Raw genomic sequence first — 16,098 nt, forward strand, 5'->3', positions numbered from 1 at the left:
CATGTTGTATCCATGTTAATGAACATAGTTGAAGGCATGTTGTATCCATGTTAATGAACATAGTTGAAGGTTTGATTAACAAACATATCACTATCCAAGAGTTTGATAGCTTAGATTGTGGATTATTTCAAGATAACTTTAGGAGTTTTGATGTAGAGGAATTGATCAGTAGCTTGTAATACAAATTATTTTGTGTTTATATTACAACTGTCTCTTAGTGAGTTCTATATTCTACACACAAACTTCTTGAGTTGGTGACTTGTGTGCTTAACTCTTGACTGCATAACTTGGATTTAGAATAAATTCCTTTGTAAATTGTGTAAAGTTGAACCCAGCAACTACACCGGCCATCTGTTACTCTGCCAAAAGGTAATGGCTTGATGTACCAGCAAGGCTTCATTAACAAATTTCACCTGACAAAATCACATTAGAGAACACATTATGTTAGAAATAACATAATGCATTAGGTTCATAAACATGTGTTTACCTGTTGTATTTGTAGGACTTTTATGCTAGCACTTTCTATGTAACATTAATACTGTTGCTCATAAAGTTTTCTTCTATCACATCATATTCACACTTATTATTAATAGTTTCATTCATAATTCATAGACAAAACATTGAAAGGGTGGAGTTTACTTCTGGTATGTGTCTGTCAATCAGGTATTTCAAGTTTCCAACCAATGTGAATACAATATCTCTTCTTTATTTTCATTGGTGCATAGGTGAGTTCACACTTCATTTTTAACATTTGTTTCTTGACTGTTTTCATTTCATTTATCCATATAATATGAATCCATGCGGTTGAGCTTGAAATTGATGGATTTTATTGGGACTAAATTTTATTTTGTCTTGACGTGGGTTTCATGCGGTCTCACATTACCAGGTAAAGCTATAATCTTCAACTGAAAATAATAAAAGAACCCTTTGATAAAATTTCAGCCAGGGTTTAAATGAAAAATAATAATCCAATGCAAAAAATGTCTTGTTACTGAATGGTTTTGCATTTGATAGAGCAAATCCTGCACCATTTGGTAAAATTTTGAAGTTTAAAGTATGGTGGATAACAATGCAATGTGAAGTTTCTTGCTACCGAGGGATTGTTTTGCATTTATTAGACCATGTAAACTACAAACCACACCATTAAGTTAAAGTCCAAATTTTACTTAATGACTTTTTAGGGGCTGAATTTTACCAAATGTGTAATTTGATTGGGACAGGCTGTTTGATTTCCCTACTGTGACACCAGTGGGAATCCCTGAAAAATATTGTACCACTTCCTTCTGCATTTATAATTCTTTATCCTCATCTGTATCTCCACTTTCTCTTCCAAAGAAAACATTTTGTCTATCATTGTCTGCTTTACAAGTAGAGAGCTCACCCTTTTATCCTCCTGGCCAGTACTCATGATAGTTGGCTGAAATGGCTCTGTTATTTTCTTTGGTTAGGTGGCACTGTTGCTTGAAGTAGTTAACTTTTGTCAACTGCTAGTATTTTGATCACTGTTTTGCAGTTGTAATATGTCATCCAGTTTCAAAAATTTTAACCTTGAGACCGTAGGTGAAGAGCAGCAGAAGTAACAAAGATAGCGTTAATTTCAGGAGAGGGATTGTTCTGAAATTTCCAGCAAAAATTTATTTTTCAAACTGTTACTTTCTTGAAATTGGTTGCAGCGGATGAGTCTTCATTACTTGGCTGCATTCCCATTACCAGTGTATTAATGAGTGATGGTACAGTTTACAATAATACTAACTTTTTCCTTACTGAGGTGGGTTGTTGTAGCTTTAAAAGGCTCTAGTAGAACTTTAACTTCCTTAAGAAAGGACCATTAGGCTTAACTGCATATCAGACTATTTTGTTTTAATAAGTAATACATTTCAATGTCCTCTTTATCCAGAAATATCAGAGAGTGCTTTCTTTTTAAATTCTTGAGAAGGATAGTTATTGCATTGTGATGTGCCACTGACTGTTTGCATAGGGAACAAGTCGTTAGATCAGTACTCACACCTGGAGGAGCGAAAATGTCTCAAGCCTTCAATTTTGTTTACTTTTGCCTCTTGCTTAACTTGCCTAGTATAAGAGCTATATAGATTGACTGTTTTAAAGACATGGAACCTTACCAATTGTTTTTTAAGTATTAGCTGTAACCACTGTTTTGCTTCCGTCATGCATTTTAATCTCTAGTGTTACTTACCCATGCTGTATGAAGTGGAACTGAAAATTATGAAATGGCTTTAAAAAAACTTGAGCAATTTAATTGTTTCTATCTTTTCCTACTGGTGGGCTATACATACTTCATCTTACTGAGTAACTTTATATTTTTATCTGTTGCTCAGTGGAAAGAAATTGGGTATAATGGCTCATTTTCTGTGTAAAACACGTTGGCGATTCTGTGTCAATAAGTGGGTGGCAATTCTGTGTCAATAAATGGGTGTATTTGCAATATTTATGGTATTTTGTGTGGCTCAAACATTATTAAGGATCCACTAACCAACCTTCAAGCAGTTTGGTACAGAAATAGTGAAAAAATGTGTTTAAGAAGCTGATGAAGGCCATTATGGTACCCACCAATTTATGTTACGATTAATTAGCAAATATAAACTCTGCATCTTTTAACTTTTTTAATGGGTTTGTATAAATTGGGTTACCTATGTTGAATGTTTGTTTTCAAATGTATTGACTTTTGATTTCAGTAATAGTTTATATACATGCATATATTTCTAAGCTATCTTTAACTTTTGTGGTTTCAGGATGTAGTTTATTAAGCCAATTTTTACAAGTTATGTACCTTGGTACACACTGGTAAATCAAAGTACAAACGTTTTTTTTCTTCTTCTTCTTCAGGAAGCATTTGAGTACAGGAGCAATCCTTGTCATATCACACCAGAAGAGTATTTTGACTCCAGTGTCGACCTTGGAAGACGAGATATTGGACGGCCACGGGAGATTTCCACTAAAGTTCAAAAGTTCAAGGCTAATCTCTGGTTATGTCAGAATTTTCCCCTGTCTCTTAAAGAACAGGTATCTTGTAGTCCATTTGGTAGTATGCAATTATTTCATATATTGCTCTCCCGTAGCATGTATTTTGTATCCATAACATTTTCATATTTTTTCTAAATTTTAATCTGGAACATACTAAATCTAGTTGGGGTCATAAGTTAAATTTAATCCTGGGTGTTACTTTGCAAGTTCTAATAAAAGAAGCTATTGTTTAATGGGATAGTTGTATTATATTCCACTGTACCTTGTACACAGAGAACTGTTTTTTTTACCATCACACGGAGTAGTGAGACTTCCAAATTCATGTGATCCAGGTTTCTAATTGGTCAGTTGCAAGGAGTAGCTAAATTATGATTGCAGTTTTTAGCATTTTAAACATTTATTTCTGACATGAAGGAGCCAAGACTTGGTGTTGAAGTTTCATCTGTGTTTTCACCTTCTAATAATTACTTTTCACATCTTTAAATACAGTTTATTTTATATTTGAGTTGAACGTATCACAGTGTAATAGTCATATTACTAAACAATCAGTCTTTAATCTTCAGTAAATAAAGCGTTTATTTTTGTCTCTTTTTGTTCGACCACTACAAATCACTATTCCTGTCCTCAAACCCTTATGTTGCGAAGACAAGATAACTGTGTGCTTTGTTTATCGTTGGATTGCCACAGTTTACTTGGATAGAAGAAAGTTTGTTAATGTTTCTATAGTGTTTAGCTTCTTCATGTTTTGTTTAAGGTTTAAAGAGAAGAATTGTATAATAAGAGTGTTTTCTGGATCTTTTGTGATTTACAAATTGTTCTTTAGTTGCATCACAGTGCATTATTTTTACTCAGGTTATTCTGTACATTTTACTGAAATACTATGGAGTTTTGTAAAATTAAATAAAATTGTAAGTAATTTTCTGTTCATGTTTTTATATGTTGTATCGTTACGAGTTTTAAAAATATCATGATCTGTCTAGAGTCATAAATTTGACATTTTATGATTAATTAAATAGTTTTTTTTGTGCTATTATTTACTGTTTTGTGGTGAATTGTTTCAGATTTTACCCATTGTGGACCTAATGGCAATAAGTAGTTCACATTTTGCTAAACTTAGGGACTTCATCACTCTGCAACTTCCTAATGGTTTTCCAGTAAAAATAGGTATGGTTTGATGTCAGTAGCACAGTCTTTCTAAAGCAGTAGTAATCTTGTTATACTTAAATTTTATATACATGTGTGTAGGTGCAGGAAATATTCTGTGTTGTAAAGGAATGAGCATGAAGGGGTTTAACCTTAGTGACGTGGGCTCGTGTATTTTACACAATCTTGTAACCACCATGAATGTATACATATCATAACTCTGAAAGTATTTTATGTATCATCACGAAATTTGGTAAGGTTTTAATAAAGATTACAAGTCTTTTGTATACAAAAAAATAAGATTTTTCAAAAAAAATTTTGACAATGAATATATATGGAGTCAGAGTGTTGAGTAGTCCAAGTGGAAAGTGATTTTCATGTAAGATTAAAAATTCTTTTTCGTCTTACAATTTTCAAATTTCGTTTGTATAACCTCTAAAAAAAACCTCCTAAGTGAATATCAAACCTTTTTTTTCAGTATAACTTTATATTTTATTTGGTATTTTCTCTACCTTAAATTTCTATAAACTCAATCGATTTGACCAACCTTGTAACCACCACAAAAAATGCAAAATAAATCAAAATTACTCTTTTTTTAATTTTTATTTCAAAATGTGTGCACATTGTGGCACAGCGGTATGTCTGCGGACTTACAATGCTAGAAACGGGGTTTTGATACCCATGGTGTGCCTTTGTGTAGCTTTGTGCTTAATAACAACAACAACAAGAACAACTTTGACAGCATCATGCTTTATGGGAAACATAGTATGTGGCCTTTACTTTATTGCTTATATCTCCATAAAGCAAAAAGCTTGACAACTTAGCTCACGGTTATGTATAGTATAAGTGAGAAATTTAACGGAAAGTTACAAGACCAAATACAAGTAGCATAAAATGTATAAATGGGCTGTTTGGACTGAAGAAGTGTCATGTGACACAGCAAGTGAAGCTTGGTAATTTATTTACATACTTTAAAAGTTAAGAAATTAAAACTTAGTTTATAGCTCAAATTTTAATATTATATATATTTTAATGCCAAGTTTATTGACATGCATTGATAATAAAGTAGTTTAATTAAATTTTGAATGTAATTTGTAACTCTGTAAAAGATCATCATGACATGTGCACATTGACCTACCCATAGTAATAGGCTTAATAAAGAGTGTGTGTATGTATGTATGTATGTGTGTGTGTGTGTGTATAGTTAGAAGCAGGAAATTCTCCGTCCAATGGTGTAGGCATGTAGGAGTTTAATAAATAGAACTGAACTGAATCTAACACATGGAAATAGGTGCAAAGCTAGAACTAATAGCCTTAGTAGCTTTGCCATAAAACAAATTGTATTTTTGTCATTTGCTGTTTTTATTTTTACGTTGCAGTAATTGGAAATTATTAATTGTGATATTAGTCAAGCTCTAAATAGGTATCCTGAATGTGTTTTATCATACATACTGCATTAGATTTAAACACAGGTATTAGAAAATTATGCTTGTTGCACCATGTCTTTATAATAAAATTATATTTCAAGTTTACAACATGCAAGAAATTAATTTTTTTGTCCCCTTAGTTACTTACCATTACTAATTGAAAATACAAAATTAATGAATTTCTCTGAAACTACAGTAAACAAAACAAATAAAAAAAATAATTCCTTTTTTAGATATTTTTCTGTCTTTATATGGAAATTTGCATCTGAATAATAAAGTTTATACATGTAGTAAATATAATATGGTTTTCAAGAAGTCTTTTTTTTTTTTGCTTTGTATTATTTAATAAATTCTAGATGTCAGTTTGATAGATCACACAGGGTTGTATGTTATATTAAAAGAATTTTGGAATAAGTAAATTAGCAGGTCATGTAACAACTACATAGTCATAGTGGAATGGTATTTATCAGAACTACATTTTGACATTGTTAGTCATTTTGTAGATAGTACAATGCCACTGAAAACTGAGTGCTTTTGGCACAAAATATTCATACAGTTCGATCATAAAGGTTTACAAATAAGGAATTTATAATTTCCAAGAAAGGGATATCCTTTATATTTAATGGCATCAGAAAAACAAAGGAATATGGATCATCTTGGGGTACCGTAATTATCCTGAAAGAGACATGCAAAAAGTTGTGTCTGAGCCATGGTAAGCACAGTGCTACAACTTGTAACAAGTGAAAATTTCATGAACAAAAAAGTCAGTGGCAAAAGTTATCCTCATGTCCAAAGCAACAGTACACAACATAATTAATAAGGATCTTTCCGTGGAAAAATGATACGAGTCACATGTACATAAGTTGCTTCCATTACATATTCAGGAAAGTAAGACCAGTTGTAGAACACTGTATAAACAGTACCTAGCTGTGAAAAAATGGCAGTACCTGATGATACTTGACTAAGTGTATGTGAACCTTGATAACTATAACAAGTGACATTTTATGCTGGTCAGTGAATGAGAAACTTTCCAAAGGTGGTACAAGGAATGACACAAACCATTTGTTGAATGATTTGTGATCATTGGTGGATACTATGCCAGGAGCAAGTTAGGGATCAGGAAAGTGGATACAAAGGTCAAGGTGAAACCTGCTTACTATAAGACCAACAATATTGACCCTTTGTGCCACACAAAAATAATGACTTTGTACAGAACTGAGGTCAACAGTGTACGAGTTTACCAAGATAAGGCTTTTAGCATTATATGTGGTTTGACAGTCCGTTATCTCAAGCAGTTGGAGAATAAGATTGATATTCGTACTATTCCATATGAAGACATACCTGTCAAGTTACTTGATGCAGCACCTACAAATATATGCACATTTGGGCTTTTGAAACGGACTCTTGGAAACCATTGTCCTCATATGCTAGATCAATTTTGCAAAGCATGGAGGAAAGGTGGTATAGTTTGGTCATGACAGCCTTATAGCAGAACCTTTGGCAATAGAAACTATGCTGCAGGGCTATTATTATAGAGATTTACAGGTATCAGATAGAGTACGACTGGACATGGTGACGTGAACTATAGCTATTTGTCAAGCCTCCAAAATCTTTTTTAATATAATATACTCAAACCTCTGTACAATCTAGTCATATGGTTCATATTCTTCAAATAAAGTAGTCAAATATTTTAACACTGAAGTTAGTTTAAAAATACCAAAATTTCATGTTAAGTGTTTTGTTTTATGTTCTATTTAGAAAAGTGATTGCAAACTTCAAAAGAGTGTTAAACGTTTCCCCTTTTTTAAAAAAAAAATTTAAAATAGCAAGAACATAATATTTTTTACTGTTCTAGAAATTCCAATTTTCCATGTTCTGAATGCCCGCATCACCTTTGAGAACATCTATGCAATGGATGATTCAGTGGCTGGTGTGACATCCGTGAGAGATGATAGTGCATCCGTTTGTTTGATTGATGAAAACTGTTTTGAGCCTCCTCATGGTTATATTAGACTAGGTATGTACTTACTGTTAAGGTGAAAAGTTGTGGCTAATAGATTGTGATATCAAAGTGAGAGAATTACTTTTGTGCTTAATTTAATATTCTTGAAAAGATTGAGGATTTTTTTGCAAAGCGTTCTAGAGTATGTGACAAAATTTGTAAAAAAAAAAAACTACTTTAGAATGTGAGAGGTATGGTGTAGTATATGTAGATATAGAAGAACCTCACAAGAAGCCAACACTTAGGACTAGTAAAGATAGTCAAAAATGGATAGCAGATTGTTGCGTACAAAACGTCATTGGACCGTGATAAGAATAGCATAATAATTTATTACCTGTGGTTCCTGTAGGAAGTGAAGAATTCAGACATCTTAGTATTGAGAGTGATGATGACCTTCTTCAACTTGCAGTTCAACAGTCACTGTTAGAAGCAGGCAGTGAAGAGGAACAGGTAAGTGTTCAGAATGAGTTAACTATTTTATTATTGATGCTTTTCTTTTTCAGTGGAACCTAATTTTTACAAAGTGGTAAGGAAATTATTGTTGTTGTTTTTGAACTCTTTCAGTGTATCTAGTAACCCAGTGTATCTCGTATAGTCTTAACCTGATATACTGTAACTTTAATGCTTCCCAATCTTGACAAGGAAGATGATTTAGTGGCAAAAGTTGAAAATGCATGATTGTGACTTGTTATCCTGTTTTAATTAATATAGTTTTTCTTGTGCTTTGACATGTTGTCATTGAATTTATATAAACATGATGTCTGAATGTTTGATTTAGACATTGAATGATTGTAGGAGTTTGTCAACACACACATTAGACATCACTCTGTCTATCTTTTCCTCCTGCACTGCTTCATTGTACTTTTATCTTGTTAACAAATGCTTCACTGGATTTAGAAACCTGTATGTGAATGTCGCCAACTTCTGCTTTGAACACAGAGTTAACTTTATCCTCACTGTAGAAGTATCCTCACTTCAAGAACATTTAATGCTTGTAAGTATAAGTACAAAGATTTTGAAGATATGTACATTAGTCATATTATGAAAGTTTGGAAAATAAACACAAATAAAACATATGGTAACTAATAGCTACAGTTTTTTTGCATTCAAACTCTCTACTTTATTTATAATATGTAGAAACTAATGAGATTGTAATAACAACAAGGAGGGGTTGCTAAGATGGAAATATTGAAGACTTTTCAATTGAGTGATATTTCGAGAGTGTTTTGAGCTAGTTTTGTAAACTTTACTGCACTCATAATATCGTTAATATATTAATTATGTCCAATTAATATTTTAGTGACACTGTAATTTCATTAAGTTCGTAGAAATGTGCATTTGAATAGAAGTAATTTAATATATTTGTCTAGCAAAGGGAAAATTTTATGAAGAGTTTGCTAGTTCGATATTTGCCTATAAACAATTGTAGAAGACTCTTCAGGACAAAACGTATTGGTTCACCTTTCTTGTTTAACTTAAAATTGGAACATATTTATAGCTTTCATAAGTAATAACCAGAAAAGATTGATGGGCAAAAATGACGTTCTGACCATTAGCTAACACCATGAGTTAAACAACATACGTACTTCATCCAAAGTTTTATTGCTTGATATCAATTATGTCAGTATGTACAAAATAAAAATAAAATACACATGGATGAGGTAAGCCAACTTTAAAATTCTCAAAAGATTTACCTTTAATGATTTTAAGAATGGTTGAATTTCGTAGAAGACATTTACTTGTGCAAAGCATTTCAAGAAACATAAAATGTGTCTTAGACCAACCAGCGTATGTGGAATTATGGAGGAGGGGCATTTTCCTCTAAATTTGTTTTTTATGTGGGATATAGTTTACACATGACATTCACAATAATTAAGTCAGCCCCCTCCCCTAACATTTTGGTCCCAAATCACACTTTAACCAACTAGTCTTGCCACTTATTGAACATTTTTTATATATTTTTATTTTTCAAAATTGAAATTCATCAGTTGTAAAAATGGCCTAGCTTGCTTGGCTCTAGTGTATTATAAATGTGTATTTTGATTATGAATACATGTATATACTGTACTTCTGAAAGTGTTTAGGTAACTTTTATTCTTGGGAGTATAAGTACAAAGATTTTGATTAGTCAAATCATGAAAGTTTGGAAAATAAACACGATTAACTCACAAAACAAAGACCACCTGTCAAGATACCATTGTAAGGGCGGTATATATTAAAGTATAGTTTGTAATGGTTCTCTACCCATATCTTATGTTGTAATTATTCACAATCACACGAAAAAAGTTATTAATTAATGAATGTTGGTAAATTTGATCTTTACCCTTTCTGGCTTGTTTTTAATTTTATAGGTGACCATTTGGGAAGCATTAAGAGCCCACAGACCAATTTCCGAAGACAGAGATTTACAAAGGTAGTGTATTTGATAATTAATGAATAAATATATCACAATTTTCTTTTTTTATACTAAGAAATACTCATGATACTCAAAATATGGACTAGGAATATTTTTAATTTTTTGGCTGTTAAACAGTATAAAAGTACTGATTTTTCATTCCCAAATTTTTTTTATTATACTGATAATAATATTTACGTGAAGCTTTTAATTATTCATTATCCCAATAAGTTTGTATCATTTAATGTTAGAGAAAAAATAAATAACTTGAACAATTTGAAATCCTCACCAGTTAACTTTTAGTGCATGTAAAGAGATAAAAGGTTAGGCTGAACAGCTTAAAATTCTCAAAGTTAATGTTAAGTACTTGTAAAGAGATAGAAAGCTAAGCTGAACCACTTGAGATTCTTCTAGGTCGAACTTTTAGTACTTGTAAAGAGATAAAGGCTAGGCTTAACAACTTGAGATTCTCCCAATTGGCTTTTAATACTTGTAAAAAGTTAAAAAGACTGTTCTAATTGAAAAGGGCATTGGCTTGATGATGAAATGCGTGGTCATTGCTCTTCAAGTTCCTAATGAAGATTTTAGTTGTAAGTGTTGGTGGTCTTGATGCACCTATGGCTTAGGAGGTGTAATAGTGCATCCCATGATCAGTCTTAAACAGATATTTTGTATATCTTTTCAGTTTTATCTTGCTATGTAGCACTTGTACTGAACTACTTGGGGCTTAGCATTCTTCAGTGGTTAGGATGTTGGACTGTGGATCTGCGGGTCCATCATTTCTGTCACTTTACCTTAAAAAATGAAAAGTATGCTCCATATTTTGGGGCCTTGTGTGCATTATAAGGGTGGTGGACAATTCCTACTGTTCAATAATACAAGATTAGCCTAGCCTAAAGTTGGCAGTTAGTACTTTTGACTGGCTGCCTTCCCTCTACACTATCAATTCAAAATTATAGGTGCCTGGTGCAGATAACCATTGAGTAACTTTGCATGACTGTCCAAAAACAGTTTATTTTGATAAAAATATAAACCAAGTAGAGATATGAAATATGAGAAGCAAAGTACGAGATGATTCATAAAATGTTTGTTAAAAATATTATCAACAAATATCTAATTGTAGTAACACTTTTTAAGAATAGGACTTGGATGTGTTAATGGTCAAGGTTTTGTTTGTGCTGAGTATATATGTACAAGCATACATTTTCTAGTGCTTTATGTACAGCTGATTCGTTAACTTAGTCTCAGCAAGTTAATACATGCTATTTCTAAGAAAACTGAAGATTGCCCAACACTTTTGTATGAAAGTTTCTACTCTCTGTTCTTAAAAATTGGTATTTAAAAAACAATTTTGTTTAACATGTAAATTAATAATGTATCTATCCTTTCAGGGTTTTTCATTATAGTATGGCTGATTATCAAAATTGCAACAATTCTGGTCTTGTGTCTAATTTTGGACATCATGTCCAGCAGTCTGCCAGGGACTCTCAACTGTCCCTGGCACTACAACTTTCCCATCAGGCTGCACTGGAGGAAGATAATAAAAGAAAGGAAGAAGAGGAGCAACTAGCTAGAGTTATACAGCTGTCGTTGTCTCAGAAGTAACCTAGTTTTTGAATGAATGTTTTAACTTTTCACTCAAAACATTCAATCATAAAACATATAACTGTAGTTAATAACATTACACTATTAATAAGAATTTCAAAATATACTCTGTTGAAGGGGGAGGATATTTCATTTTTGATAAGTTTTGTAACTGTTGACTGAGCAGTGAAAGTGTTAAAAATGACAGCTTTGAGAAGTGTGACTAAGGCAACAATTAAATATTTCTATGGGTTATTAGTATGGTGAATTAAAAAGGACTCAAAACTTCATAGAAATTATATACACTTCACCATTATAAGAGGCTTAACTGTATATCTTTGATTTGCTGACCAAAGCTATGTTGATGAACCTTGAATAGGCAAAACTGCAGTCTATAGCAGAGGGTATGGCCAATTAAGGAATGCATTAGGCCTCTACGTCACAGGTCCTCCTTTCAGTTTCACCTTTGGTAAAGAAGAAAATTGTTCAAAAATTGTTATTTTTTTTGTTTTTCCCAGGTTAAATTTAAAATGAAGGACATCCTTGTTAATTTGTTTCCTGTCCATACATTTGGTAAATTATGTGAAATAAGGAAAAAGAAACAAAAATTAATAAATATATAAATACTTCTATTCAGTTTGAACCATCAAAACTTGTGATGATTTTAACATTGATAAACATATATATATATAGTTTTTTACTAGTCTAGTAGTAATGAGTAGTGTTATGTTTACTTGGAAGTAAGATCTTTACAGTGTATCTAGTAAGTAATTATAATCAGTATTGTACTGACTCAACACTTTAGTTTGTGAAGCTGAACTACAGAGACAGAGTATGTTAAACAGTTTTTGGAACCTCATCATATTATAACAGATGTTACATCTTGATAATAAACTTGAAGTGTAGTTTCCATTGAAAAAGACTACCATAATGCTGTCATGTCCAAAGTAATCCACACAGCTCTGTATGCTTTCCATAATAGATTTAATATAGGAGGATGATGGTTTTCTAGCACATGTTTCAACATATCACACTAGTGACCAAGATACCAGACAGCTACTATTTTTTACACTTTGTAGAGTGTAACTACATAACACAGAGGTGACCAAGATACCAGAAAGCTGCTATCTTTACAGTCACAAAAGTGTAACTACATAACACAAAGGTGACCAGAATACCAGACAGCTGCTATTTTTAGAATTTGTAGGGTGTAACTACATATCACACTATTGACCAAGATACCAGATAGCTACTATTTTTACACTTTGTAGAGTGTAACTACATAGCACAGTTGTGACCAGGATGCCAGACAGCTGCTATCTTTACAGTCACAAGAGTGTAACTACATAACACAGAGGTAACTAAGATACCAGACAGCTGCTATTTTTACACTTAGAAGAGTGTAACTACATAACACAAAGGTGACCAGAATACCATACAGCTGCTATCTTTACAGTCACAAAAGTGTAACTACATAACACAAAGGTGACCAGAATACCAGACAGCTGCTATCTTTACAGTCACAAGAGTGTAACTACATAACACAGAGGTAACTAGAATACCAGATCTTCTAAGTGTAAAAATAGCAGCTGTCTGGTATTCTAGTTACCTCTGTGTTATGTAGTTACACTCTTGTGACTGTAAAGATAGCAGCTGTCTGGTATTCTGGTCACCTTTGTGTTATGTAGTTACACTCTTCTAAGTGTAAAAATAGCAGCTGGTGTAACTACATAACACAAAGGTGACCAATTTACAAGTTTTTGAAATGTCTTACATAAATATTGTAAATAAAAACGTATACATAAACATGTAACGTATGTGTGTAAACTGATGTATATTTCAGTTAAAATCCCTCACCACCAGTAAGCAAAATGCTGACAAATGTGGTACAAAGTATAAAACTCACAACTGTCTTATCCTGGTCACCACTGTGATATGTAGTTACACACACTACCGAACATAAAAATAACAGCAGTATGGTATTCTGGTCACTATTGTGGTATATAGTTATACTCTACAAAGTGTCATAACATTAGCTGTCTGGTATTCTACATTGAGTCTCGAATGTTGATATGAAGTTACAAATGTGGTAAAATTATAGAAAGTCTCACATATGCACAGTTGGTTAAAAAAAGTTGGTTTTGGTATAAAGGTGTCCAAACTTCAAACAGACAGTGCATGTTGAAACAGAAAAACAGTTGTATGGGAATTACTATCAAACACTTTTTTAATGATGATATTAATCCCAAGATGTTGTTTGTTTAAAACCATACCACTACTTCAAAAAAGAACTTTTTAAACCAGTTAAATGTAGATCAATATTTTCAGTGAAAACAAAAGTGTTAGACATTTTGCTGAATTACATAATTGAAGCTGTGATTTTGAATTTTAAAATAATTATAGTGATGTATTCAAAGTGTGATATATTTGATATCTTAAGGTTTGACCACATGTGGTGTGTTTACCAAACAATGTGGATGCATTTAGGTGATCAATTCATGACTTCAATATCAAAATATTATTGTTTCTAAAGACCTTTGAAAATTAAGTTAACAATAGTATTCCTTTATCTGTATATTAATAACTTGGAAAATTGTTTGTTATTTGGTAGAATACAGCTGGAAAATCTAAAACAATAAAAAACAATCGGATGTCATTGTTACTTGTTTGTATGATAAATATCTTTCTGTTTCTCGTTGCAGAAACTGTTCTTTTAAATTAAATGTTTCATGTGTGTAGATGTTTATATGATGTCTATGTAAAACTTGTCTAACAAGTGATATATTACTTTATCTAGTGACTAACTTAAGTTTTTCGTGCACAGTATTGTTAAGTTTGTTAGTTTTTTCACATGTTGTGGCCAACTCTTTATTTTTACAAGGTTTGAGCCTGTATAAATATTCAAAACTTTCCTCTGATTATTTAATTAAATTACATAAACTGTTTGAACTGCAAGATGACTAGCTACAAGGAACTGCTTTAAACTTTAAAAAATACATTTGAGGTATTTCAACATTCTTGACAAAAGTCAAGTTACAATACAACAATTAAAAAGTAAAAATAAAGTTAAAAACTTCAACTCTGGATGAAAATTTTAACCAAAAAGGTAGCTTCACAAAGCGTCTAGTCAGAATTAAAAGCCCTCAGTGGTAAGTCTGAAAACTGGGTTTTCTTACCCATGGTGGGCACAGCACAGATAGTCTATTGTGTAGCTTAGTTTGTGCTTAACAACAAACAAGCGTACAGAATTAGAAATTACATTACTAACTTTTGCTCCTGTTTTTTGTTGTCAGCTGATGAAGTGTTAAAATAGAAAAGTACCAGACATAAAAATTGTATAAAACTTTACAAATAACCCTCAAATTCATCAAACATTTTTAATGATAATCATATTACGGACTCACAGTAATTTAAAATTTATAAAGTGAGACCTATCATCTATGATTTCGGTAATATCATAATAATGACACTTTCTAATCACATTTTTCTTCAGATTTCTGTGGTATATAGATCATGCTCTTTACTTTCGTTGTAAGAGTAATACACATGGAAGTCTAGCATTTGATGCAACTTTAAAAAGTTATATATGTTGACTCACCATTGACCTTGACATTTGTGTTTCTACAGGTTCACAATATATTTATATGGTTGACTTTATAATATTGTTGTATAATACTGAAGTCTGAATGTTATGTAAACAGCAAAGTCCAGGTAGATTTATAGTAAGAGGCATTTAGTGAATTTATAACTATATATAGTTCTAACAAAATGAAGAGAGTCTTGATGTATAACTCACCCCTTGGGGTAGTGATACGTTTATGGATGTACAAAATTAAAACCTATTGGGCTGATTCCTTGTGGTGTGCAGGTTGCAGATAGCTCATTGTGTAGCTTTGTTATATTTAAAAATTTTTGAAAATCTCTACATGAGTAAAAATTTAAGTAGTACATTTGGATATGATCTGATGTAAAACAGAACAGTTGTCCCTTGTCATAACAGTGAGTGAAAGAAAAATAGAAAATTTTTATAGTTAATTGTATTTCTTGAAAGATGTTTGTGATTTCTATCATATCAAATTTGTGCATCAAGTAAAAAAATATGTAACACACTTTTGGCTAAACCTTTCTGAAACTTTATGACCAACAAAATAATCTTAAAATATGAGACAGACAAATGTGTTGTGTATGGTGGCATATGAATCGTTTGTTGATAAGTAAAAACAATGGTGTGCAGAGATGTGTATGGTAGTATAACAATATTCTGTTGATAAGTAAAAGACAGTGGTGTGTGGAGATATGTATGGTAGTATATCAATATTCTGTTGATAAGTAAAGGACAGTGGTGTGTGGAGATATGTATGGTAGTGTATCAATATTCTGTTGATAAGTAAAGGACAGTGGTGTGTGGAGATATGTATGGTAGTGTATCAATCTTCTGTTGATAAGTAAAAAACAGCAGTGTGTGGAGATGTGTGTGGTAGTGTATCAATCTTCTGTTGATAAGTAAAAAACAGCAGTGTGTGGAGATGTGTGTGGTAGTGTATCAATCTTCTGTTGATAAGTAA

General features: G+C 32.0%; 1 protein-coding gene across 1 annotated transcript in view; it reads left to right on the forward strand.

The window, feature by feature from the left end:
* Positions 1 to 13,093, forward strand: part of LOC106456868 (ankyrin repeat domain-containing protein 13D-like) — a 34,550-nt gene extending 21,457 nt beyond the window's left edge. Inside the window, exons 10-15 of the mRNA XM_013916239.2 lie at positions 2,845 to 3,021; positions 4,044 to 4,146; positions 7,408 to 7,569; positions 7,904 to 8,004; positions 9,906 to 9,967; positions 11,341 to 13,093. Of these exons, the coding sequence (XP_013771693.2) occupies positions 2,845 to 3,021; positions 4,044 to 4,146; positions 7,408 to 7,569; positions 7,904 to 8,004; positions 9,906 to 9,967; positions 11,341 to 11,554 (819 nt within the window). The 3' untranslated portion in view covers positions 11,555 to 13,093. The remainder of the gene's footprint in view (positions 1 to 2,844; positions 3,022 to 4,043; positions 4,147 to 7,407; positions 7,570 to 7,903; positions 8,005 to 9,905; positions 9,968 to 11,340) is intronic.
* The last annotated feature ends 3,005 nt before the right edge of the window (positions 13,094 to 16,098 follow it).

Source organism: Limulus polyphemus, unplaced genomic scaffold (genome assembly GCF_000517525.1).
Source record: "Limulus polyphemus unplaced genomic scaffold, Limulus_polyphemus-2.1.2 Scaffold267, whole genome shotgun sequence".
NCBI classification, from domain to species: domain Eukaryota; kingdom Metazoa; phylum Arthropoda; class Merostomata; order Xiphosura; family Limulidae; genus Limulus; species Limulus polyphemus.